Raw genomic sequence first — 27,922 nt, forward strand, 5'->3', positions numbered from 1 at the left:
GTGTCAACTACACCGTGAAGGCAAGAGAGCACGCGTAGTACTCTTTCGTTTCCCTTTCTCTCGGGGCTCCTTCGGTAGGATTTGTTTTCTTGCCTGCCAACTGGAATGGCTCCGGGCCAGGTGTGCACTCACATTGACGATGCAGCATAATTTGCCCCGGCTAGACAACCACTTACCTCCTTTTACTTTATTTTTGTTTTCCAACGCGCCTTCGCGTGCTAAGGCCGGGCGCAGAGTAGTGTTCGGCGAGTAGTCGTTGCAACGGGTGACGACAGTCACGACGCGAAGCTTGCCAACTTGTACTTACTTCAGCGGCGGGGTTTCTGTTCGATGCGAGACCCCCCTTAGTCGGTTTTTCCGCAACAACCTTGTCGCAGGTCAGAGCAACAAGGCCCGAGCCGGAAGCCTTATTGAAGCAGTCGCCCGTTAAGAAGGAGCTCGTCGGTTCCCGAAAAGGTGAGTTTGTTGAAATGTTGCTGGCCCAATTTTTTCCAACTTGCAGTCAGATATGTTAGAGCGTGCACGCAGGCAGTTTTTAGGATTGCACAAAGCCGTGCGTATCCGCTTGTCACATCTCGCAGGATGTACAGCCGCAGCCAAAAGTATTTACGCATTGCCTTCCCAGTTAGTCGGCTAGTATTCTTCGAGGGGATAAAGCACGCATCTTCCCTTGGACTCATTACTTTCCATTGAACTCTTTGCCCGACCGTACAATCATATTTTTTCCCTCTAACTCCCATCCCGCAAGCTTTTGTCCATGACTATACCTGCACGCAGAGACCGTATACTTCAGTCTGTAGATCGTTTCATAAGGTGTGTAAATGTATTAGATGTTTAATTATTCATTCACTATGCTAACATGGGTGCAACGTGCAGATGTGCCGCGGTGCTGGTGTAAATTTGTATCGTCGGCTTTGTTGGTGGGGGTGTTAGAGTATATATATATATATATATATATATATATATATATATATATATATATATATATATATATATATATATATATATATATATACACTCTAACACCACCACCAACAAAGCCGACGATACAAATTGGTGGTGGTGTTAGAGTGTGTCAAACCAATATATATATATATATATATATATATATATATATATATATATATATATATATATATATATATATATATATATATATATATATATATATATATATATATATATACACTCTAACACCACCACCAACAAAGCCGACGATACAAATTGGTGGTGGTGTTAGAGTGTGTGTATATATATATATATATATATATATATATATATATATATATATATATATATATATATATATATATTGGTTTGATCATAGAAGGTTGTGGCCAAGTACTACACCAGGCCAAATCCTGCTCTGGTGAGAGAGTGCGTTGTCGGTTCTGGTCACCGAGATCAGGCCGCACTCCAGGCCTGGTTATGCAATTCCATCGACACGCGGATTTTTTTTTTTAAATCCGGTGGAGAATTGCGCGGCACCAGGATTTGAGCCCCGGTCCTCTTGCACGCGAGGCGGATGTTCTACCTATACGCCATCGCTGCACCTATATATACTTCACAAAGTATTTGCTATAGAATTTGCAAAGAATTTGCCTATAGTCGGGTACAACTCAAGTCTGCGGTGAAGCTCCGCCCACATTCAGGACCGCCGCACAGAATTCCTCGACGACAAAAAGAAAAGTAGACCGCTAATAAAACTTTTCACGTTACCGAAACAAGAAGCTAATCACAAGAAAAATCGTAAGCTTTGAAGATTTTGATGCCTGGCTTGTTTATTCAAGTCAAACTCAACATTAAAAAGGTAATTTCGTTTACTGCTGTGACAGGCCAGCATAGAAATACAGGACGCAGCGGACCGTGACCCAGTGTTACTAACTACTGTCTTTTTTTTTTAGTTGCATCCTACTATAGTGGGCTGCATTGTTGGGTGGCTCAAAATTTACTGTTGATGAAAACATTTCCATCAATAGGAGAATAATTCTGGATTCAGGAGTGAAATAATCATTTAGGTAAAAAATAATGTATTTTATTAAATATTTCATTACGTTCAGGCATATACGGATAAAGCTTATACGACCTTCTTGCCCATACAAATAAGGGCAGTGATGGAAGGCGCAGATGGCGCAGGACTCACATCAGTGAGCATTTAATGGTCGGTAAGACCTTGATTGTCTAGCAAGAAAACACCCATGACTATATACACACACAGGCAGGAAATAAAGAGAGGCAAACAACAGATACGCGACCTTCGCGCTCATGTTGGACAGATCGAGATCTCGAACTCCGCGACAGCTCGCGATGGTATTAGCACACAAAGAAAGTAGCGCGGCAATTGGAACTCGTGCGCCTGCATTGGTTATACGTGGTTACCTCCAGATAATCGTATAGCTGCAGTGAAAACTTCCCTATGCTGTGCGCCGTGCGGAACGCTTACATGGCTTTTACTACTTGCTCTGAACGTTAGCGGTTTGTGCCGATTGGCTGTTTCACTGACGTCACAACCTGGAGCTTGTTTTTCGTTTCACGGAGCATGCAACCCCTCCAGATGCTTGGCGCAGTGTCCCTGCTGCAAGACTGTTTGTGACATTGACTGCGCGAAATGAAAATTTAGAAGATTTAAAAGAAATTCTCTCACTTCAAATTTATTTCGTTTAATAGCCAGCCAGTGAAGGTATGCCGACCAATCACAGAACGCTGTGACATGGCAAACGTTCCGACGATCTGGCCCCTTATTCGCGCTTTACATGTTCGCAAAGCTCGCACCACGTAGGGGGCTTAGGGAGCTCCAAGGTGTCAAGGCGAAAGGTACCACTCTTCCCAAGAAAGAAGTTACGATTCGGCTTCATAGAGGGCGCGTCATATGCTCCCTGTATTCGCGCACAAACACTCACATTGGTGGGCTGGTGCATGAGGAGTGTTAGGGTTATGTTTTCATGTACACACCAAGGAAACTCTACAGCAAACATTCACACTTCCGAAATTTATTCATCCTCTTTTTTTTTTGTCACTTTGTGTCCTGGAATACAATTACTATTATGATGAGAATGATGAAAAATATATACCTCGCAAAGCCCTACTTACGTCTAGTCTACGAGGGGGAAAGTGGAGTTCGTAATCCTTGACACATTTCTTGCAGGACAGGACGTCGTCGCTCTGTAAAGAGAAAAAAACACAACATCGAAGTGATAAGCGTTAAGAGTAGTACAAGAATACAATTAGCGGCAATGACTGCGACAGCATGGATGTGACGGAATAAGGTGTGCGTTGCAGACGAACTAGCATTGCGTGTGTATACCCCTTACAAAAAATTTCTTTAGACAGTCTATAGGCTGTCCATAGACTTCTGTCTATAATGTCTATAGGCTTTCTATAGACAAACCCTAGAGAACATTCTGTAGGCAATACAAATCCTATAGACAATCTATAGATTTATGGTCATACTCTTTTAGTAGAATTTTGTCTGTAGACAGTCTATAGACCATGAATAGACAAAACGAAATGTCTATAGAAAGGCACTAGAGTCTATAAGAAGCCTATAACTTATTATAGACCATTTTTATAAGGGATAGCCTGCTGATGAAAGGTGCTTGTCGTTATTGCAGTACATGCCTTGACTTGAAGTGGGCGCGTATTGTAACCTCGGTAAACTCAATACTTTACCCCCTTGGACAGACGCTAGAGGCATCTTTTCAGCATCTGTTGCGCACGGAATGAATTGGTGGGGTTTCAAACTGGTCGTTGGTTTGATATAGATTTTCGCGTGATTACGGTATTGCAAAAAAAAAAAACACCAGTAAAACATTAGTGTAGTAAAACACACGAATGTGTAAAACACAGAGGACGATGGTGTACATTTTTACTGTAAGGTGCACTCTTACAGACACGCTATTCAATGAAAGATATGAACCGAAAACACACTGAAAAAAACGAGCAAAATTAAAAAGTAAAATAATAAAATGGAGATGACACATAAGCTCCACGTTAAGGGTATAACGCGATAGCGTAGTGGGTTAGGCTTTCCACTCTGAGCAGTTTGACACCTCTGAACGCATTTTTATTTTTATTTTTTTAATTGTTTCAACTAAATACTTGATCAATTACACACTCTAAATTTCTTAATTAGTATCATCAAGCATTGGCTTTTCATTCTGAGCATTTTGACACTTTTGATCTTCCCCTTTTCCCATGTTTTCATTTTCTAATTACTCTACTAATTGCAATGCTTTCATCAACTCGCCATCGCCTATCACACGTCAATCAATCATCGATCACTAGAACCACAAATTACCATTATACGATCTTGTTTACCCAGCTCCCGATTATTCCCGACATGCAGTGCCGATTACTATACTACGCCTACACCTTTTCGACTGAACGAACTGCATACGCTATCGCGTAAAATGCGGCCCTCCTTTAAGCAGGTGTTGAAGAGGGGTCAAATGTATTACACACGCTCTGCAGGTTAGCGCGTATTTTTTGTACTTAGCACATACGAGGTCTACAAACCGTGGTATAATCTCCAAAAAAGGGTTAGAGTGCAGCCTGAGTTGTGTATAGCGCTCGATCGACGCAGTGACTTGCAAACAAATCGACAACTTATCACATTTACCACGTTCCAGAAGCAACGCTTGCGCGCGTGTAGAGCCACTTTTACATGCAAGCCAGGTGAGCGCGAACAGTTTGCAGTTAGCACGAAAAAACACGGGCGGCTGCCTTTTATCCTTTTTTATTGCCTGATGCGCTCTTTTTACGCAAGTGTAACGCAGATTGTATGTGCTTGAAACTAATTGCTGTCTCTTAACTTAATTTTCTTACAGCGTGGGCACCAAACGCTACTCCGTGTTTCTGTCTTTCAATTTAGTTGTACTGGCTTGACCTCTCGCGTGAACCTTGTTTAGCGTGGTTGCTTTTAAGAAGCCGTAAGCAAGTAGATGGCAACGCGTCCTCCAATTAAGTCTAAACTGTTGGTCAACAATTCCTCAGGACATCATCACCGCTGACGCGATCATCGCCATCAGGTTGCGACCACAACAGGACAAAGGCCTTTTCCATCGATCCCCAGTTATCTCAATCCTGCTTTAGCGGGGCCACCATGTCATGAAATAACCCCCCAATCTCATCCCCCTACCTCCTTCCCTCGAAATCCATTTTGTCTCCCTAACGGACCACGTCAGTCGTATGATATCTGATATCTGATGACATCTGATCTGATTCATGATATCTGATTTAATATCTGCTGCGGGTCCTTGGACCCAACATATTAAACTTATTTATGGAATATGGCCGAGTGCTTGGCTTGAAGCACTCTGGCACGAGTCGGCCCGGTATTTCACTGCCTCCGGGATCGGACTGGGGCATAATAGCGCTCGCCTTTTCTTTCTAGCTTCGCTCTCCTGTCCTTCAACTTTCCTACTTTCAGCACGCGGCAGCGAGCGTGGTTCGGCTTGAGCCAGTAGGCAGGCCCGTGCACTTTCCTTTTCTTTCTTCCTATCAGCAGTAGCAGCAGCAGTACGTACCGTTAGAGTACACCTCCTGTCCTGGAAATTCCTTGCACTCGTCGTTCTTAAATCAACCATTTTTTCCTCTTCCCTATTATATCTCCACCTCTACCCCTACCTCCAGAAAGGGCAGCAAAGACAGGGTACCTTATTCCGGCCAATTCCCTCTCCCCCTTTCCTTCTCTTTCCATCTCTTTTTCATTAGCTCTATTTCATTAGCAGCGTATTTCAATCAGCGATCTGGAGCATATTTTCTTGCTCCGCGATTCTGAAAGCGTGTTTCAGTGGGTTGTTTGGATTCATATCCTGAGTTCCAATCATTGATCACAAACAACACGCTCCGCGGCGGATCACCCCGCCTTCCACTACGCAGCCACGGAGCGCGTCTTTTGTTCCAGTGGTCGATCTGGACTTCCCGACAGCGCTCTATAGATGGTTAATAGCGACGCTCTAGAACGCCGATTGGAATACGCTATAAGATACTTGCAAGTGCAACCCGAGTGAAAAATATATAGGCAACCGGGTTTTCTTTCGAGTCATGATGTGTGGCTCATTACGCATCGCCGAAACTCTTCCGAAACTCTGGAAGGTCAGACGGATTCTCGTCCTCATTGTTCCCCAGCAGCAGACTTACCAGAGTACCAGAGTGTTAGAGAGCTCCACTACGTGGCTTAGAACAAACCCCGTGGGCTGTATGTTTCTCTCAAAGGCCGCACCTTGCTCATATGTTTCTTGCAAAGGCCGCACCGTGCTCATATGTTTCTCGCAATGTCCGCACCTTGCTTATATGTTTCACAAAGGCCCCACCTTGCTCATCATCATCATCATCATCATCATCATCAGTCTTACTACACCCACTGCAGGGCAAATGCCTTTCCCATGTCTCTCCAATTAACCCTATCCTTTGCCAGCTGCATCCACCCTTTGCCTGCAAACTTCTTAATCTCATCCGCCCACCTAACCTTCTTCCGCCCCCTGCTCCGCTTACTTTCTCTTGGAATCCACTCCGTTACCCTCAAGGACCAGCGGTTATCTTGCCTTCGCATTACATGCCCTGCCCAAGCCCACTTCTTTCTCTTGATTTCGACTAGGATGTCATTAACCCGTGTTTGTTCCCTCACCCACTCTGCCCGCTTCCGATCTCTTAACGTTACACCTATCATTTTTCTTTCAATGGCTCGCTGCGTTGTCCTTAACTTAAGCTGAACTCTTTTCGTTAGCCTCCACGTTTCTGCCCCGTAGGTGAGTACCGGTAAGATTATGCTGTTGTACACTTTCCTCTTGAGGGAAATTGGTAAACTGCCACTCATGATCTGCGAGAATTTGCCATATGCGCTCCACCCCATTCGAGGCAGCGATGGCGTAGAGGTAGAACATCCGCCTCGCGTGCAAGAGGACCGGGATTCAAATCCTGGTGCCGCGCAATTCTCCACCGGGTTTAAAAAAAAAATCCGCGTGTCGATGGAATTGCATAACCAGGCCTGGAGTGCGGCCTGATCTCGGTGACCAGAACCGACAACGCACTCTCTCACCAGAGCAGGATTTGGCCACAGTGGTGTAGTACTTGCCCACAACCTTCTATGATCAAACCAATTAACCTTGCTCATATGTTTCTCCAAAGGCCGCACATTGCTCATGTTTCTCAAAAGGCCGCACCTTGCTCATGCGTTTCTCCCAAAGGCCGCACCTTTCTCATATGTTTCCCGCAAAGGCCGCACTGTGCTCATATGTTTCTCAAAAAGGCCGCACCTTGCTCATGTGTTTCTCGAAAAGGCCGCACCTTGCTCATGCGTTTCTCACAAAGGCCGCACCTTGCTCATGTGTTTCTCCCAAAGTCCGCATCTTGCTCATAAGTTTCTCGCAAAAATACGCACCTTGCTCAAAGGCAAGGCGCACGGTCGAAGAGAACAACGGGTTCGAGACGCTCAATACGGTGGTCTGCGCTCACGCAGCAGTGATACATGGGTGGCCCGAGACCCCGCGATGTGACCTCCTTCGGACAGCCCCTCAAAGCATTCTTCGCGCTTCCGGCGAATACCAGACTGCACACCAGGAAGCAACACGCTCCTCGAAAAAAAAAAAGAATAAGCGGGCTGTGTGCGTTATTACGTTGTTACATAATCGCGTCCAGTGCGTGACGGGTGCGGGATTTTCGCCTGCGACGGGAAATGGAAACTTCGCACGACTTCCCTTTCCACCGCAACATATCTCTGTATAACGATACTTAGGAGAATTACGACGGCCGAATGCCGTATGGTACATCCGGATCGCATCTCATGAGCGACCTGTCCAGCGCAAAGAAGGCGAGCACTGCCGCGCATGCGCACGATGTTCTGGGGGACAGTCGTGGGAAGACCCGTGACTGACAGAGGAAGGAGTAACGGTATACTGGGCCTTCCCACATGTCGCACGGCTTGCAAGCGCGTATATGGACCGACAGCCCTGTCGGAGGCGACGTGTATTTCCTCCTCTCGAGTTTGTCTTTCCGCCTGTCGATTTCCGAGGGCCGCGCGTCACTTCCGGAGCACGAAACGAGTTGCGTTGAAAGGGAATGGCAACAACAATAATAAATCAATAAACCCGGCAAATCGAAATAAATAAAGTCGAGAAAAAGCAAAGTACATAGGCTTAAGAGCCGATGACCCGGATTGCGGAGCTTTCCGCCCCTCTATTCAAACTGAGTAACGTACTACATATCGGCGATATCCTCAGTAGACTCTACGGCACGCTGATTGTCGAAAGAATTCAGAAAGAGAGAGAGCGGAGTTACTTTGGGGAGAGAGTGGAATTCAAGGGGCGGGGGAGGGGAAAGAGGAGAGAGATTTCGGAAGAAAAGAAAGGTGACGGGGGCTATGAAGAGAAGGCGTGGGGGGGGGGGGTCTTGAAAGGGTGAGTATTGCGGTATACAGGTAAGCACGCACTCCTTCTGCGGCTCGCCAGAAATAGAGCTCTGACACAATGCACCGGCGAAGAAGAAAGGTGGGCCCGTCTGGACCGACGCGCCCGGCTGGCCAGCTTGAGGCGGCATTCGCCGGTCATCTCCTTCGCGCTTACGCACTCAATGCCGGCGCCGGCGTCGACAGCGCTGCGGTGGTCGCCACTGGCTTTCGTTTGCCCCTTTGTGACTGCTCTTAACAGCGTCGTCTATCTCTATGCCGACGCCTCCATCTGTCTTTTGTGTCTCTTCGCTTTTTTCCCAAGAGCATCGCGCGAATTGCTCTAAACTTAGCCCGCTATGGTCTAGCTTCTCACAAACGGAGGCAGCTTAAACTGTAGCCAACAGTGAGAGGCTGGCAGAGGTGTAAATGGCGGGCGTGTTTGCTTAAACACAGAGAGAGAGAGCTCGGCCGGCTTTTTTCTGTGTGCGCGTTTCTATAGGTTCTGCTCCATTACTTTCTCTGAAATTTTGTTCTTCTAGGAGTTGAGGGGAAACAATGGTATATAGGCGGTCAGCTCGTCGACGGTTTTTGACGCACCGCAACGCACTGCCGTTGAAGGCAAACCGAGGAAGGCTCATGCTAATTTCGGCTCCAGCGTAGTTTCGCTTCGGGGTCAGGGAGCGCGAAGAAGCCGGCGCGCGTGCTCCAGTTTTTTTTTTTCTTTCACGCTCTCTCTGCCTCTTCCCGTGCTTTGAATGCTTCCGTGCATCGCCACGCAGGATGCAACGCACACCCGTTCCGTAGCAGGTGTGAGTTTCCCCTCCTTTCCTTTCCCGCCTTCGCACATTTCGAAGTGCCTCTAAGGGCGCGAGTCACCTCATAATCGCGGAAGTTCAGAATACCTGCTTCGTCACGTCTCTGAGAGATAAGAATGGCGAAGAAGGGATCGCGAAGGGCCCCTTTCTTCGAAGCTATTGAAGAGGCGTTTCTAAGGGTATATGTTTGTGCCACTAATATCCAGGATCAGTTCTCGTAAGACTTGTTTCGGGCAACCCCACACGAAAATTTGGCTTAGCCGCCATGCCATGGCGTCAGTTCGGTGCAACCGAACACCTGATAGAAAGTTTACAGCTGGATTCGTCGAGCACGTATAGTGGCGTTCGCGTTATAAGGAATCTGATGCCCTGCATATACTGGCAAAGCGGGGAAAAAGGTACACATCATAATAATAATAATAACTGGTTTTTTGTGGAAAGGAAATGGCGCAGTATCTGTCTCATATATCGTTGGACACCTGAACCGCGCCGTAAGGGAAGGGATAAAGGAGGGAGTGAAAGAAGAAAGGAAGAAAGAGGTGCCGTAGTGGAGGGCTCCGGAGTAATTTCGACCACCTGGGGATCTTTAACGTGCACTGACATCGCACAGGACACGGGCGCCTTAGCGTTTCTCCTCCATAAAAACGCAGCAGCCGCGGTCGGGTTCGAACCCGGGAACTCCGGATCAGTAGTCGAGCGCCCTAACCACTGAGCCACCTCGGCGGGGCGTACACATGCGTCGAATCTATCTTTCCAGCATCTCTCTCCAAAAGGCACAAATAACTTCAAGCGCGCAGTTCGTGCAACACTGCTCCCCACTGTGGCAACAATCTGCACCGAGATTTAGATAAAGCTCGCGCGGCTGTCTGCAATAAGGGACACGGCTGGCCACTACCGCGTTGTTTAATTGCGCGCGAAAAGCGGCCGTTGTGGCAGAAAGAAATACCGACACCATTGTTCGCTCGAAGGCGAGCACGTGCCGTTCTGTTGGTTTAGCAAAATGGCGCTGCAGCGGGCCGCGAATTGCGGTTCGCCGAGGAAGAACAGATTGCGGCGGTCTCAGAGCTGGAAAGCGAAAGAAAGACAGGAGCGTGAGAGACAGAAAGGGAAAGAAAGATGAACAGAGAGAGGTGGAGAAAGGCTCGCAGCAGCTTCCCATTAGCGAACGGACGTATACAAAGAAAGCAAGGAGAAGAAAAGAAACGGGGAAAGAAACAGAAGACGGGAGAAAGAATGAATCACGAAGAGAGAAAACGAACTAGCGAAGAAAAAGGAAAGAAAATAAGCAACAGTGAAAGAAAGAGAGCGTAGCCAGAAAGAGAATAGAAAGAACGAAAGGATGGTAAAAAGAGACAGAAGAGAAGAAAGTGAATGGAATGAGCACAGACAGGCAGGCGGGAACTAGACTTTCGTGTTTCGCTTTAACGACTGGCTTCTAGGCTCATTTATCTCCATGTAGGTAGTAAAGAAGTGAACGCGAGTTGCTAAATTGCAGAGCTACTAGCTCGTAACGCCACGACGCCTCGCAGACGCAAATTGTGACTAGTAAACGCTTACTTTATGAACTCTGCAGGCAGCTTTTCCAACAACCGCCCATTTGTTCTTCAAGACGAATTCTCTGCGTATTATCGATTGTGCAGACATTGCTATGCAACAGGCCCATCTTGGGTCTAGTATAATAGCGAGTAACTGACAAAATACGGATGCAGTGCTTATTATAACAAAAGTTTGGGATGTACGAAGAATAATCGTTTTCCGATTAATCAGAAAATGTTTTAGAAATGTTCCTCGGTTTGGAAAGACAACAGTTAAAGTGAGAAGACAATACTGCTGTCCTCGCATCAGATAGAAGTAGCTATGATTCTAGCAATGCGAAATACTTGTAGAAAATTGTTTATAGCTTAGTTATACTAAGACATATCTTTTGAACAGCTCCTGGTTACAAGCACACTTCCGAAACAAAGAAAAATCGAAAATATGGTTCCATTTAATATGCATGGGAACAAACACTCCTTTGATAATGGTCGCCCCACATGTATAACCAGTAAATGTTGCAGACTACTCGAGCGCAGCATATTCGCTAGTCTCCTTAACGTTCTAGAGAGTAATTCATATTTCTCGCCACAGCAGCATGGCGTCCGCAAATCATATTTATGTAAAACTCAATTTCTTTCACACATAACCTGCACCTTATCCAGTTGCTCATTCGTAGCCAACTGTTTATGTTTGCATATCTCAAAAGCGTTTGACGAAGCTTGTTATAAACCGCTTCTATATACAAATTATACCAGTTCAATATTTGTTATAACTTGTTCAAATGAATCGAATGTTCCGTTGTTCAGGGGCTCACAATTTGTCTCTACTAAAGTCTACTACTCACCATCTGTTCAGGTGTTCCACTAATTTCCGTTCTCTGACCACTACTGTTCATAATTACGCTAGTTAGGTTTCTTCCTCCATGTACTCTAATATTAGTTTTTTTCTTTTCAGTAATGACCGTATTATTTTTCGTGAAATAAACAGTAGAGACGATCTAATGCCTTACAGCGTACTGTAGTCAACTGGTGAAACCAACGGCTAATGAAACTAATCCTAGCAAAGTCGTGCGTGCAACCATACGACTAAACCCTCGCCTTACACTACACAAATAACATTGCATTACAAAGTTCCAGCTTTTACAAATACCCTGACATTAAAATTACATCTGATTACACTTCGAAACTTCAGGTGAAATTATATACGTAATAACACTAACAGAATGTTGTGTTATTTGGACCGCGAGTTTTATCCTGCACCTTGTTCCTTAAAATTAATGCTTTATAAAACATTAATTAATCCTAAATTTGAATAATGTACAGACGTCTAGGCCCTTAGCCATGAAGCTATGACTGCTTAATAGCAACCCTTCAACTTGTTCAGGTTATCTGTTCATTTAATTCTCTTTAACCATGCATTATCGAGGAGCCCGCATACAACGCTGTCGAAAACGAACTTAGATCTTCTTACATTAGCACCCCGGCAAATAGTTGGTCGGCTAACTTAATTCCACGAGTTATTTAATCAGTCCAACTTACATAATAAATTCATTCAACAAACATAATACATATCGAATTGCATAAATCATCTTTAAGTTGACATCTTATTATGAAATGCGATTTCTTTCTTTCACTAATTTCTTCGCCGTATATCCAAAGAGTGGAACGGTCGTCAGTGTGTAATTGTGTTTTTTTTTATAACAATGTTTTGCTGAAAGCTTTAGCTAGCATTGTGTCAGTCCTAACCATTTTTTAAAGTAATGTTTGTTGCGCAATCACATAAATTTATGAAAGCTAGGTAACATTGTACAAATAAGAAAAATGTTCTCGATAACTAATAATTTCATGTCGTTTATTTGCACCTTTTTACCCACTCCCCTGTGTAATGCCTCAGCGGCTCTCGATTTTATTAATTAAAGTAGAGCGAGACTTTGTTTTGGCAAAAAAATCAATTTTTATTCTTTGTTGCATTTTTTTTAAACAGAGCTTTTGAAGGTTTATGTTCCGTTTTCTTAGGAGCTATTCGGCGTAGGCAAAAAACATTTCCCCAGGTTTCAACCAACGCCTTTTACATTACTGGTACCAGAATCAAAAACCTAAGTTGATTTCTATTTTTATGAAAAAAAATCATTCATAGGTGGCAATTTTATTTCACCGAGAAACAAAAGGAAATTATCAATGTATTTCCTGTTTACAGTTCAGAATTTTTATATCAGTTGTGTAGAACGAGAGTTTCTACTGTTAAGTAAAATTTCAACGCTCTGCAAACAGCAGACTTTAAGAAAAAAGTACGTTACTAGAAAAAAATATACTAGACACAATTTTAATTCAGCTTTTAGCGCTAATAAAAGCTGCATCAATTTAGAAATTTGGTAGCAAATTTTTAATCATAGCTCTTATTGCAACTGCTATACAACCTACTTCCTGAAACTGTTTTCAGAGCCTACCCTATAACTTAAGAAAATCTTATAGATACGGCTCAGCATGCTTTATGTTCCAAGACACGCCACGATTATTCTGAGAGTACCAGAATTATGAACAAATGTGTGCCCGCACAACACTTACGTGATTTACATGCCTGTACCTCCATTCGCAGTCCTTGATGACGCGGCCCTTGGGTCCGATAGGAACCTACAAAAAAACAAATAACAAAAATGAAGCGGTTAAGCATTTTGGTAGTGCGGACGAAAACAAATGAACAAAGCCGAAGTGGCCGGCTAAGGGAATGTTAATTTTTTTCCCTCTTAAGTGACTCTGTGATTCCAATAGATATCTTACAAGCATGTTACTGTGGCCTCGCAACGGTGCATCTAATGTTCGCCCATACCACCGACCGAGTTAGTCTTTTGCTTTAGGGACTTTTGCAACTTTTGCACATTGTATAATGACGTGAGCACATGTGACTGTTGGAGGAAACTTGCAGAAAATGCATGAAACCACTGCTTCGTAGCTCCTAACAACGTTCTCGACTCACCAACACGCTTTTCGCATGTGAATAATTTATGAAAAAAAGGCAGAGAAGTGAGTGAAATATTTCTATTTTTCTCCTGGGCCAATGCCTTCTCCGTTTACTATACATGTCCTCCTCTCCTTCGGTGTAATCGTCCAAGGGCATGCGCTAAAGCCGATGTGTGAACTTGTTCATAGTTATTTTAATGAAGCCGGCAGATTTTTGTGTTAACGCTTTTTTCATTTACTTATCGCCCAAAATATTTCTTTTCCCATCTCTTTGTATCCTCGAATTCCATTCCTGTCACATCAAAATCTTTAAAAATTCATTACTCACTTTCCTTGATTCGTCAATCTTTATTTAAAAACCCTTTGAGCTAAGCCTTCGTGAATTGTCTTCTGCTTGGGTCTGCACCAAATTCTGGCCAATCCCCCATCGTGGCTATATGCCATTCCTTCAGAGGCAAAAACAACAACAACAACGCCTGTTTTTCTACTACGTGCTACGCACTCTCTCCCAGGAGACCACGTGCCATTTTCTGGGGGCCCACATAACAGCAACGGCGCAAATCAACGCAGCACAACACATTACAACGCAACAAGTGCGACGCGGCGTCAGCGTTTAGAGCGACTGCGAGTTTGCCAACTGGCAGTAACCGCTGCGTTTTGCCTGCCACTCATCCGGGCCCGTTGACTTCTACTCTCATTCGATTGCGAATGGGACGCCCTCCAGCGGCGGCCGCCGATTAAGCCTTATTCGCGAACCGCCCTGTTCGCCTTTGCGCCCTGCGCCCTCTAGCGAGTCTGTGTCGCGAGTTGTTTAAGTGGCTGCGACTGCGTAAATTATCGCCGTCGTCGTAATGCATTACCGCGTCGATAATGGCCGAGATTGTGCGCGCGACTGTAATTGGCGTGTGCCCCGTCAGATGGCGCGCGTGTGAGTGACGTCTGAAAGCGCATTGAAATGAGGTCTCCAGGAACAAAAATTCTGACGTTGCATCCATTCAGGCTTGTTCGCGCGCCTGTGCGTTTGTTACATTGATTTGGTGTCAAAGACTCTGTATCTGAACTGTCGTCGCAAATGCGGTTGACGGGAAAGGCCTTGTCTTATGTGCTTCTGGATCTGCGTAGCATTTTCTTTTCTTCACGCTTTTAAAAAAACAAACATGAAACGCTCATCCACGACGTACAGATAAAATGTACAAGTGAAGCCCGCTTAGTCTCACAATTACTTTCTCTCTTCATTACTTTTTCTCTTCATTACACGGAAGAACGCATGATATCAATAAATCGAAAAAAAAAACTCATCAGTAGTCGCTGCACAGGGATCGGACCTACGGGAAGTGGCCACTTGCGTTTAGATGGAGGAAAAATTTCGATTTTGCCTACTGGAAAACAAGTTTTGTCGGTTTAAAACAAGGTATTGAATGCGGACTTTCTATTAGAGCTTTGAACAGAAATATCTTTTGCGTTCGTAACATATGCTACGCCGGTCATGACTGGTTCATTACAACCGAGGTTTACTGTAATTAAACGAGTTCTGAACTCTAGATGGGCTTGTTTTCTCTTGCCTGTGTTTCAGCTATTTTTCACCCATCCCATCGAGTTCTTGACTTCTCACTGAATAAGCGTAGCTTGCTGGGCCAGTTGGTACATGGTACGCGGAAAACCAGCGGAAAAGACTCGTTCACACCTGCTTATGAACGCGTCACTTCCGCTGGTTTTCCATGTATCTTGACTTCGCGTCTGACCATGGCTAAACTGGCGGAGATGGTTATGAGGAAATGCAAGGCGCAGTAACTGTCTCACCCTCGGTGGTCACCTCATCTATGTCGTGAAGGAAGACATGAAAGAGGAAGTGAAAGACGATAAAAAGATAGTCGCTCTAGTATGTGGATCTATATTAATTTAGAGAAAGTGGTGGTATTTGCCGGGCGCTTTACTTGATGTCTGTGTTTTCAAAAGCAGAATACAAAACAAATTCACATGGACACCCAGCTACATTATGAGTTGACACTGCAACACCATTAGAAGCTATTGATGTCTTTAGCGGAAGTTACGTCACTTTTCTCTAGCCAATGGTGACCACTGACATGTTTTCGTATCGATGCGCCTTTCAATGCAGTCGCATTAAAACTCCCATTGCAAGCAATGATGCAACCACCGAGCAAAAGTAATTAGTCCTGTCTTTACCACTTCTTGGTGTAATGATAACCCTAGCACAATCGGAGCCTATGACATGCAATGTCCTTCCGGACCACGAGGTCAGGACACGCTCGGAACTCGCAGCTCAGTATCGTGACGCCGTCTACCAACCCGGCGGAAGAACAGGCGTCTCATAAATGGGGCATATTCTGCAATTCAGCAGCAAAGATGCCGTCTAGGGTCAGCCGCACGTCACTGGTCCGCGACGAGTAATTGGTCTCCCCAGTCCGGGAAATTTATTATTCGGTGCCTCCTGCTGCCAACCATCGGCTGCTGCAGAGGCGTGAGAGACAGTCGGCCTCTGTAGAAGTTAGCCCAGCTTGAGTGTCGAGCCCGTGTTATGCAACAGCAAGAAAGTGAAGTTGCCGTGCGGCCTCACTCGCCAGCGCGAATCATCGCATTAAGTCAATGCGATTCAGCGGACTTCGCCAGCCATCGCGTGCTCACGCCGGACCTCTTGGACGGCCCCTGACCACTTCTAGCCGCTCTCTCTATTCTCCCGTGTACAGCAGTGATTTCGTTCAATCTCCGGTGGCGAAACGGTGCCCTTTCAAACGCTTACTTTTTGGCGATATTCAAAGGGGTGACGACGTTTAATGCGAGTTATGAATATACGATTAGCATACCATAAAAACGCAGCCGACCGCGGCGGCTGCGTTTTTATGGAGGCAAAACGCTAAAGCGCCCGTGTGCTGTGCGATGCCAGTGCACGTTAAAGATCCCCAGGTAGTCGAAATTATTCCGGAGCCCTCCACTACGGCGCCTCTTTCTTCCTTTCTTCTTTCACTCCCTCCTTTATCCCTTTCTTTACGGTGCGGTTCAGGTGTCCAACGATATGTGAGACAGATACTGCGCCATTTCCTTTCCTTTCCCACAAAACCAATTATTATTATTATTATTATTATTATTATTATTATTATTATTATTATTATTATTATTATTATTATTATTATTATTAAGTTGCTGTTGCAAATGCCGACCAAACTGTTGCAGAATTGTGCCCAAGAAACGGTCTACCAACTGTCATCAGGTAACAGCGAAGACAACGCTATTCACAGCTCCCCCCCCCCCCCCCCAAATTGGGAATTGAATCTCCGATAAAAGCCTAGCCGTCTGTATCAGCGCCTGACGGCTCAAAACATTCAATCGAGGGGAAAAAATGTCTTGCGATTTAGTATTGCTAAGCACGAAATATTGCGCGAAAGCACAGTTTTTTGCACGTGGACACCACCGCCACGTATCTGAAAGCGCGATGGAGGTGTCCACTGACCCAGACAGACAGTTATGCGCGTCTTCATTTATTTTAATGTCAATGCTAATTTACTCAATGTACGCCGGCGGCCTATGCTCCAGTGCCGCGTTTCTGCAGGAATGTTGTCAACGCCAACGCATATTGCTTTATAGTGTCGTGTTCCTGCCACAACGATGTCCACGCCAACGCATGCAGCGCGCATCTTTCTGTCACTGCCGCCACGTAGATCAAAGCGCGAATATTAGCTGGATAGCAGTATTAATTGGTGAAGAAGACGGTGTGCAATGCACAGCGCGAGAGTGTGTTGCAGTTTAACACGAGGCGTGTTCTGCTGCGGCGATAGCCTATTTATTGAATAGGCTAAAAAAATTAAAATAAAAAATAGCATAGTGCTATCGTGCAGTAACCAGCAAAGCTGATCTGTTCGCGCCACCGCGGGTTTTAATCCCAGTCGCGGGTATTTTTTATTTCTTTTTTTCTGCTTATTTCCCTTGGCAAACCTGCAAACATCGCACGATCTTGCTGCATCCCTGTCCACATGCCAGGGATGATGACGTCATCGTAGAGTGTAAAGAGTGCGACAGGTCAAGAAGAAAAAATAGTGGATGTTATGACGTCGTCTCCGATATTAGTTCTCGACCAGGACACTGGCGCTCATTACCGATGTAAGGGAAAGAGGTGTTGAGGAAAGCTAGCGATGGGCAGTGATGCACTTTCCTCGGGAATATGACCCTCATTTCAATACGCATACTTGAATAAATACGCGTGGGACAAGCACCGCTGAGCACTTTGTTAGAACGCCTTACATCAGCCGCTTTCGTCAGCTGCAAATCAGGTTTCACGCCACTTAGACAGGCGATTAATTATTCAACCCGAGCAACGTTCATCGAATGATCAAAAAGTTTTGTCCCTCGCGAATCAGAAGAAACTACCTGAGATTTGAAAAAAATATATTATTCAACATTATACCTCCCCCCACACCCCACCCCCAATTACTGCACTTATCCCGTTTGTCTGGATAGCTTTAGATACATTTCAGAAAAAAAACTTAGAAGTCGTCAAGCCACTCTTAGGTGGCAGTTTGAAGTATGCTCCAGTCATCGAACTTCGTTGCGTTGAGGTGTTTCTTCGTGGTCGGGATTTAAGAAAAGTCCCTGGGGGTCAGATCGGGACTGCAGGATGGTTGGTCGAGCTCTTCGAAAGTGCACTCTTGATGGCATCCTGGCCAACGAAGGACTTCTGAACCCGGACGTTGTCGTGCAGGATGACGCCTCTTAATTGTCACCAATCCTCATCGTTCTTCAACGATGGCATCATGCAGTTTTCGGAGATGAATGGCGCATTATTGTACAGCTGTTTTCGAGATAATTTGTTGGCAGGATACTCTTTGCGTCCCAAAAATCTGTCGCCATCATTTTCCTCCCGGAGATTTGGGTCTTGAATTTCTTCGGAGGCCAAAACCCCGAATGCCTCCAATGTGTAGACAGCTGTTTTGTTTCCGTGTCCCACTTGTACAGCAAAGTCCCAATCCCAGCCACAAGGCGGGCGAGAAAATCTTCTTGGTCGCTTGCATAGGGGCGCAAAGACTCCCTTGACGAATACAAGAAGTGGTGTCGTTCTTGAACAGAGAAGTTCCGTGGGCGGCTGCGTTTTTATGGAGGAAAAACATTAAGGCATCCGTGTGCTGTGCGATGTCAGTGCACGTTAAAGATCCCCAGGTGGTCGAAATTATTCTGGAGCCCTCCACTACGGCACTTCTTCTTCCTTTCTTCTTTCACTCCCTCCTTTATTCCTATTCCTTCCCTTAAGGCGCGGTTCAGGTGTCCGCCGAAATATGAGACAGATACTGCGCTATTTCCTTTCCCCCAAAACCAATTATTATTATTATTATTACCCATCGTTTCAAGGCTTCCACATGCCCAAAACACCATGAATGGTCGTGGAAGCGCTGCCATACGAAATGTTCAATTCTGTAGCAACTTCCGACACCTTAATTCGGTTATTCTTCATGGCAAGGCTCTCAGCTTAGGCTGAATGATCCAAATCAGTTGAAGAGCTCGGACCTTGGGTCATCTTGCAGGTCCAGATGGCCACGTTTAACCTCGGTGAACCAATGAGTTAGTGTAGCATATGAAGAAAATTCACTGGCATACACATCCATAACTCTACTGCGAATTTCTCTGGTGGAACTTCTTGCTTTGCACAAGAACTTTATCGTGCTCCGGTACTAAGTTTTGGAATCGTGGGAGGGCACCGTGCCCAATGGATAGATGCACACCAAGAGGGGAAACGGATGGCTTCATATTGCGATCTTGATGGCTAGAGAGCTGGTCTACACAATAGTTCTAGAGAGATCACTGTGATAACTGAGTTGCAAAGATTTTTGGTCTCTCCTTGGTACATAAAGACGGGAGAAACAGGGCTGATGATAAACAAAGGCGATGCGTGGCAGTGAAGCAAACAGCTCTTTGCTGCTGAGTCTTTGAGGGATATGTGGGTAGCATAGACGAATGCAAACAGCCTGAAGCAAGGGTCAGTGTGAACAAAAAAAATACAGCGTGAATGGCAGCACACTGATAGGAATCACAATGAACCGACTTCCGCTGGTGAGGGGCACCTAAGCACTGGTTAGTGGAGCATATCTTGATTGCTGGGCGCCTGTTTTCTTTAGCGACAGCAACTATACGCTCTCACGGCATCGCTGCCACGGCGCCTTCATCAAAGCAATCAAGGGGACGACCATGAGACCACGGCGCATAGAACCCCAGCAGCCTGTCATGGCGCCGAACAATGCGAGCGATCAGACTGGGATCAAAATGACCGACCGCACAATAACGTCGAATACCACTACTGCTCGCTACAGACAGAGTAAAACCTAACACAAACAAGAACTCGACGAAACTCATCATTCCGCGATGGGCAGTTATAGAGACAGGACAGCGACGACCGCGCGTGTGTTTCGACATAGCGTCTGCGGACGCCAGGCTTCGTGTCGAGTTTCGCCAGGCGTATATAATTTGCAATTATCGACAATTAGCTCGTCGTCCCAGAAGCACGCTGGCGCTGTCTCGGCACGCAGCAAGCAAGGTTAAAGCGCGCGACGTCCCACATATCGAGCGAGGAGGCGCCGGAACGCCGTCGAACGAGCTTTCATCTTTCGTCGCGGGTCACACGGCTCCCGCGGGTTCCGGTCGATGCTAATTATGCCCTGGCCGCCGGAGCTTGACGTCCCACATTGAAAGCGCCGCAAGTTTCGCACACTCTGCACCACGAGGCTGAGAAAGTCCGTCCGACCAGTTTGGTTCAGCGTTACCATAGGTCGAGACTTGCTCTGCCCAGTCTTCGAGAGGAACTGCGCCTGGACGACGCAGTTGATGTAACGGGGGACATAGAAGGAGGACGGACCAGATGGAAAGCTGACGCACAACTTTTTCCTCTCAGTATTTGTCCTGCTTCTCCAGTTACTTATACAATCTTTTTCAAAAGTGCCCAGACCATAGGATTCACTGCCCAGGCGTAAGGCACGTATGGCATCCGGGAAGTTGCAAATATCCAGAACAATGAAGCCCTAAGGTCCCTGCAAGCTAGTTTTATATATACAGAGTACAACGCCGAATCCTGACCGAAGCGGTGGCCTCGTGGTTGAGCCTCCGCCTCGCATGAGGGCGGTGCGGGGTTCGATCCCCAGTGCCACCGGGTACCCACCGGTGATACAATGGGTACAAGCTTCCCCTGGCCTGGTGCTTGGCTTATTCCGGGTGAAATGCTTGGGAAATGGGTCTTTGACCCCACCTTGAGCAAACAGAAAATACCTTGTGCCATGGCGCTCTTTGACCGCAGACGCCCGTTCGCCATAAAAATTCACTATCATCATCGTCAAGCCCGAATCCTGTGGTCCGGAGACTTTAGACAAATGCCGTACGTTTTAGCGTTCGGTATGAATGTATAATGAATAAGGCCAGCGTAGATTACTTGTAACCGCGAATGCCCACTAAACTACTTTTGTAGGACGCTGCTTCTGGAGGCCACTGTTAATTTTATGCTAGACATAGAAGCACGGATGGGAGAAGTTGCTCAGGACAGGCTAGACACGTCGAAGTGCTGGTCCATTGCGACATGTTTGCAACTAATCATTTTTCTGTGTCGCGTGCTATGCTTACCTACATCTCTGAAGCAATCCCAGTAGCAATGTCCGTTTAGAACCCTGCAACTGGAGAGGATAGCTCTGAGGGCTTAATTTAAGCCACCATATCAGTCCACCAGAGTGAAGAGGCCTCATTTTTCTCATCGTTTGTGCGTGCCATCTTTAGGCTCAATTCATCACTACGAACGCAGCTGCCGCGTCGTGCACGAGAATTGACGTAAGCAAGTATGCTGGCCAACAGAAACTCGTGAGCAGCAGATCGTTACATCACTAGCGTGCAATGCGTCCTTTACGGCTGCGGCCTGAATATAGTCTTACTCGACCACTGCTGGCAAAAATGCGCCTCTATGTAGCTCGAACCATAGAAACTGGCTCTTCAGCAGCACTTGAAAGCTGGCGCTGTTCTTAATGCACGCAGCCTCCACAATGCTGCATGGAATTGCAAAGACGGAGAGTGAAGGAGGAAAGAAGAGAGGGGGAAGAGCGAAGTCCTTCGTGAGCCACGAGGAGCCAGGTCTCGAGTCACAAAGGGGTCGTCACGACGCCGCCGCGGTGTATACAAAGCGCACGGGTGATTACCTACCTCGCAGCTTCGCTAATGTGAGCCGCTAGAGGGCGGCTTGTAACGGGAACGCGCGATCCTGTATGCCACCGCCACACATTCGGCTTTTGATTGAGTCAAGGCTCGCGCGGATAGCGTTGGCCCCCTCGCTTTGGGCTCCTATGCCTTGCAAATGGAGCCCGCGTCAAGCCGGCCGCTCCACGGGCGTGGCTCGCGCCGACTTTATTCTCGGAAGAGACGGTCGCGATTCAATGCAAAAGTGGCGGGCGGTTCACTAAACTCATATCTCCACGTGATGCTAGGAGGTATGAAGATCAACGCCTGCTCTTGAAAAGAACGAAATGAATAAAAACCGTAGAGACTCTTGAATTTCGCCTTCCCGTTGAATAGAAAAAAAAAAGCTTTAGCAAACTGAGGCGAACCCGCGACCTTGGTATCACTGACATAATTACCATAGCCATTCGAAGCCACCGCCGGAATCCAACGAAGGTTGAGTTTGTTCGCTTTTGCTTCGGCTTGTCATTTATTTCCATAGAAAACTTGGCGTTAGTCGCGGGTCGAGCTTGTCAGTTTTGGCATAAGCAGCGGGGTTTAGGCTACTGGTATGCGGTATTCATCCGGAGACGTACGCTCGGCCCGGTACGTCTCGATGACGCCAAGCGGAGACAGTGTGCAGTCCATTTGCCGCGCTACACCCAACCGATCACGCACGCGCCAGTGGAATGACCAACCCTGTTTCTCAGCAAGATATCCATCAATAAACAATGTTACAAGTCACGGCATTGGGAGTTCAACGAGCCGTAACACTTTTACCTGAGCTCGTCCTGGCCAGCGAGGGAGAAAAGAAGTGACGGTAAAGAAAGGGGTATAATCCATCTCAAGGTCAGCAGTAGATGTGGCTGCCAATGCAAATCATTCTCCGTGGTATCGGCACGCTAGCGGACGCAGATTCCTGTTCGCGGAATAGATGTCGACGGCTGCTACTCTGCTGTGGCGTTTATACAGAGCCTCCGTGGAGCGTGAAAAATACATGAGGCGAATGTCGGTAAGCTTCCTCTATGGTGAACCTCCGCTACGAGGTCGTGACAGAAAAAGAAGTAAAATCCAGCCGGGAAACAACAAGGGGACGAGGAAAGAAGATCCCAGTGTTGGTTTTCGCCGGAGACCACTCGTTCGCTCAAGCTTTACAAACTGTGTTCGAGGCTTATAACTGCGCCGCCCTAGGGGAAGCATTTTCCCGTCATGTTTGGCGGAGGCGTCACGCCTCTAGTGCTAACCCTCGTCCCTAGCCTACGCTGCTGCAGTTCTCTATCTGCATCTGTACGACGACGGGCTAGGAGTCCAGGGCACACGGCAAGACTACAAACGGAAGCATCCCTGGCGCGTTAATCTTGCTCCGCAAGTGCACTAGTGGTACTCCGCGGACGTGATCGCTGAGCGGATATTCGTCTTCAAGTTGGCCCTCCAATGATCACGAAAGCGACAACCGCGCCTTAAGGGAGCTCGGAAAGCTCTAACATCAGTGCCTTGTCAAGGAACGCATTGCGTCAATCACAGACTTCGACTGGACCGTGGAGGACACTTCGACGACGAGAACCTCGTCTTGAGAAGAGTCCATTGATCAATGTCTCGAGTCGATGTCTTAGCCTCGGCGTGTTAGGTCTTTCTACAAGTCTGAACCCATACACGAAGCTTTTTCAGGGTTTGGCGATGAAAGTCGCTGTGATCGGGGCCGGTGCCACGGGCGTTACGGCCGTCAAGGCTTGTCTCGAAGAAGGACTCGACGTGGTGTGTTTCGAGAGGGCAGCCAACTGCGGTGGACTATGGTGGTATCGGGACGAAGACGAGGACCCGGACACCGGAACGGTGATGAGGTTCACCGTGGCCAACACCAGCAAGGAGATGTGCGTTTACAGCGACTTCCCGCCCGACAAGGATTGGCCCGTCTTCCTCCGCCACGAAAAGATGTTGCGCTACATTCGGGACTATGCGGATCACTTCAGGGTGACGCCTCGGATACGCTTTAGGCACATGGTGGTCGACCTGAGCGAAGACCTGACGCTGAGGGTGCGCGACTTGGAGAAGGGCAAGGAGTTCGAGGAGACCTTCGACAAAGTGATGGTCTGCACGGGGCACCACGGGATACCCTTCGTGCCATTCGTCTCGGGACGGGACAAGTACAAAGGTCGCGTGATGCACTCACGGGATTACAAGTACACCGACGAGAGTCTGCGCGGCAAGAGAGTCGTGATCGTTGGCTTCGGAAACTCTGCTGTCGACATCGCGGTCGACATGAGCGACATGACTGAACAGGTAAGCCCAGACGAGGGCAAGTCCTCTTGCAAAACGTTGGCTAAGCTCCTCCCTTCCTTGTTCACTTTTTGTTGCCAAGAAACCCATGTTCCGGCCCTCTCTCAACCAAGCAAATGGTGTTACTTTCAGAAAATATTGCTTTCCGTTATTTTTTTTTGGCGATGCAGGGAAAGGTACATGCACAAGCATTTTTAGACACGCATGCATAGCATGATGCGTGGGCGGGCTATTGTTGCCCACGTAGGAGCATTATGCCGTGAGGAGTGGTGACGTCGAAAACGTTCAGAAGGTTTCATGGTACGCCTGGGCGCCTGCTCTGCTATAGCTATCATAGCTGAACTCGGAGGCTAACGGAACCTCAAAAACGAAAATTAATAAAATTAAATTAAGGAAAACGCTGAGAGGTGGCGAACGAAACATGACAGACGTGACGTTAAGCGATAGGAAGAGAGCAGGATGAGCAAGAAGACGTGGACGAGGCACGTAATGCGGACGGGAGATAACCGATGGCCCGTTAGGGTCTACAGTGGAGTTGATTCCGAGATTAGGGGAGTGTAGCAGTGGATGGCAGGGAGTGAAGTTGTCAGATAAGATGAGAAATATTTGCCGGGATAGCGCGGCCGCAGCTGGCGCAAGATAAGTATTATTCAATGTCACTGGAGGAGGTGTTTGACCTGTAAAGGCCGCTGCCAGGCTGATGATAATTATTATATTGGATAAAGTCAACGTTTGTTGCACTTGACATCTCAAGCGTCCGCAAAACAATAACGTTTCGAGCATTTCTGCTTACTTATAGAACAGGTCGTTACCATCCTCACCAGCCTAACTATACGTGGGAGAAGGCCTCTCCAATTCAACTCCAGGTAACCCTCCCCGGGGCCAGCGGCAGCCATCTAATCCCCGAATTCGTCCGAACGAAACCCATGACAACCGTCAAATTCAGTGGCTATAGACTGCTTGATCAAGACGTGAGAGGGAGATAAGCTCTTTGATAAAAGGCAGATAATTTGACCGGCGTTAGAACAACGCTGACATGCTGTACTCTGCTCTGATGACGGTCTTTCGGAAAAAGAGGCGAAAAAGGAATTGGGCAGAAACGTCGTGCAACAACGCCGTTTTTATTGTAGTCATCTTCTGGCAAGTGCCGTGCGTTGCAACTTGAGTCATTTGGGGTTGAGAAAAAACTACTCCGTCGTTCCTTGACAGGTTTTCCTCAGCATACGGAGGGCCAACTGGATCATTCCTCGTCACGTTGGCGGCGTGCCCATCGATGTGAAGCTAACGAAGCAGCTGTTCTGCTTCTTTTACGACTACGTCCCAGTCACCCTGAGCTCCTGGTTCCTGCAATGGGTGGCCGACAGCGTCTGCAACCGCAAGCTGTTCGGGCTGGAGCCGCAACATCAGCTGCTCGCTCAGAACACGGTCATCAACAGCACGCTGCCGGAGAAAGTGCTCAACGGCGCGGTCAAGTTCCGCGGAGAGATTGAAGCGTTCACTGAGCAAGGGGTCATCATGGATGGCATCGAGGAACAGGCCGACCTCGTCGTCTTCGCCACGGGCTACAAACACGACGTGCCATTCGCCGGCAACGTGCTTCGGCGCGAAGGCGAATTCCCTCTTCTGTACCTCAGGGTATTCCCGCCCGAACACCCCGAAGTGGCCTTCATCGGGTTCGTGGATGTCAACGGCAGCATTGTTCAGGTCGCCGAGATGCAGTCCCGCTACGCGGTCCAGGTGTTCACCGGTAAGCTGACGCTGCCGTCCTCGAACGCCATGCTCGCCGATCTCATCATGGAGAGGGAGGAAACCCGGAGATGTTTCGTGCCGTCCAAGCGCCACACGCTCATGGTCGACTACCTCGCCTACACGGGGGATCTGGCCAGCATTATTGGAGTTAGGCCTAACTTCGTTCGCATGCTCCTGACGGACCCCCGATTGTTCTTCGCCGCTGTCAGAGCGCCCACGCTCAACTACAAGTATCGCCTCAAAGGCCCGCACTCTTGGCCAGGCGCCCGTGACGCTATACTAGGATACGAGTCCCGCATGAGAGCGCCCCTGAAGCCGCCCGGCCGGCTGGACCGGTCTGAGCGGAGGCGCTCGGAGATCACCCTGGTCACGGTGGTGCTTCTGATCGTGGTGCTCTGTGTGGCTGTACTGCTCACTTCGGAGTTCCCGTTGTTCAGTGCTGCCATCTGGTGCGCGGGAGCACTAGTGTTGTAAGATTCGTCAGTGAAGAAGGTACCGCTGCCGGATATTCATATGCGTCTGGTTACTGCTTGTATAGTAATCATTAATTGCTGCTTTTTTTTCTAAAGACATCTACCCTAATCTTATGAATGATTTTAACTATAGCGGCAAATATTTATACCTAACCCTAACGTTCAGGGGATCCTTACCAGCGAAGAGCAAATCGGGCATGTGCATTGCAGCAGCCCCTATAATTCTCGGTGTTTGTTTTGCGGAGATAAAACATCTCACTTTTATCACAAGCTGCACGTTTAGTTTTTTTTGTTGTTTTACGTTGAGAAGACTGTTACAAAGCATGCTGTATGTGGCTATTGGCGTCCTCTACGAGTCTGAGCTAGCTACGCATACTGAACTAAATCGCATTATCTGAAAGCCCCAATAGCAGGTCCTGACCGCCTGTGAACTGATTCACTGCATGGTACATCGGTCTGTTCACGGCGGAACGACAATTCGGGCAATACCCGTTGTATGGGAATTAAGGAAAGTATAGCACTTTATAAGATGCCAATAAACAGTAAGTTGATAACTGCTCCGCGGTTTCCTGCTCACTGTGGCATTGTGGGTAATGGCGGAGCTTGCGGAGGAGATCCGGAGCGGGGAACAGAAGCTCACCCGAGGTCATCCTCATTTCTTTCTCTGTTATTCCATTTTCATTCTTTCCGCTGTTATTTCTTAATGCGATAGCATCAAGTTGCCGTCACGCCGAAACCCCGCCGATGTCCGGTGTGACGAAATTCACTGATTGGTCGAGATATGTCACGTGACCTTGCGACGTCAGCACAACCTGCCCTGGTGGACCGCCCTGATTGGTCAAGAGAGGTCAAGTGGCCTTATGACGTCATCCCAATCTGCCCATCGGTTTATGAGCAACAGTTTCTAGACTGCAACCTAGATAGAGAATAGAAATAAAAAATCAGAAAAATGTGATATATATATATATATATATATATATATATATATATATATATATATATATATATATGCAAACGTCGGCGCATTCACATAATAGCGGATACTTGATACTGCTGCAGCTAGCAGTTCGAATATCGCTGTTGATGGATAGACAATTCCAAAGAAACTAACACAAACACACGCAGAAGTTGAAACAGTAGCTGCGACAAATGTGATTTCTGATGCTATACGATTGCACAATTGAGGTGACGGAAGCGTCCTCATAGATTTTTTTTTTCGCCTTCTTATTCGGACGATTTGAGTCCGGCAGCCTCCCGATGTGCCCCGCAGCGACCCCAAATACTCGCGACCGGGAAAAGCTGGGCCCCTCGAACAACGCTCCGGGCGCAGCTAAAAGCCAACACGAAGGAACAACGCACGCGAGCCAATTCGTTTTCGCTTTGAGCGTTTTTTTTTGTGGCAACGAGGCATACCGTGGTTCCAAGAAGCATGTCACGTGTGGTTTCCCGACAACAACCAGAAACCAGTTCGTCCACTCGCTGGCTCGCTTATTTGCTTCACGTCCACCGTGCATGAAGGAGCGGCGTAAGACGCTCGACGAC

At 47.2% G+C, this 27,922-nt stretch overlaps 3 protein-coding genes across 5 annotated transcripts in view; 2 read left to right on the forward strand and 1 right to left on the reverse strand.

Moving 5' to 3' along the window:
* Positions 1–27,922, reverse strand: part of LOC144111277 (uncharacterized) — a 75,539-nt gene that overhangs the window by 26,581 nt on the left and 21,036 nt on the right. The window contains exons 2-3 of the mRNA XM_077644513.1: positions 13,302–13,367; positions 3,091–3,162 (exon numbers count right to left, since the gene is read on the reverse strand). Of these exons, the coding sequence (XP_077500639.1) occupies positions 3,091–3,162; positions 13,302–13,367 (138 nt within the window). The remainder of the gene's footprint in view (positions 1–3,090; positions 3,163–13,301; positions 13,368–27,922) is intronic.
* LOC144111273 (flavin-containing monooxygenase 5-like) overlaps positions 230–27,922 on the forward strand; it is a 47,329-nt gene continuing 19,636 nt past the window's right edge. For 2 of the 3 annotated variants that reach the window (XM_077644508.1, XM_077644507.1), the window contains exon 1: positions 254–456. The gene's annotated coding sequence lies outside the window, so the exon portion shown is untranslated. Of the gene's footprint in view, positions 457–27,922 lie in introns of all 3 variants that reach the window. The other variant, XM_077644509.1, reaches the window with a different exon arrangement.
* Positions 22,444–26,977, forward strand: LOC144111275 (flavin-containing monooxygenase 5-like). The gene is made up of 2 exons (XM_077644510.1): positions 22,444–24,161; positions 25,368–26,977. Exons 1-2 carry the CDS (start codon positions 23,559–23,561, stop codon positions 26,379–26,381), a joined length of 1,617 nt encoding a protein of 538 aa, XP_077500636.1. The 5' UTR covers positions 22,444–23,558; the 3' UTR covers positions 26,382–26,977.

The sequence above is a fragment of the Amblyomma americanum genome, chromosome 11 (assembly GCF_052857255.1).
Source record: "Amblyomma americanum isolate KBUSLIRL-KWMA chromosome 11, ASM5285725v1, whole genome shotgun sequence".
Taxonomy (NCBI): domain Eukaryota; kingdom Metazoa; phylum Arthropoda; class Arachnida; order Ixodida; family Ixodidae; genus Amblyomma; species Amblyomma americanum.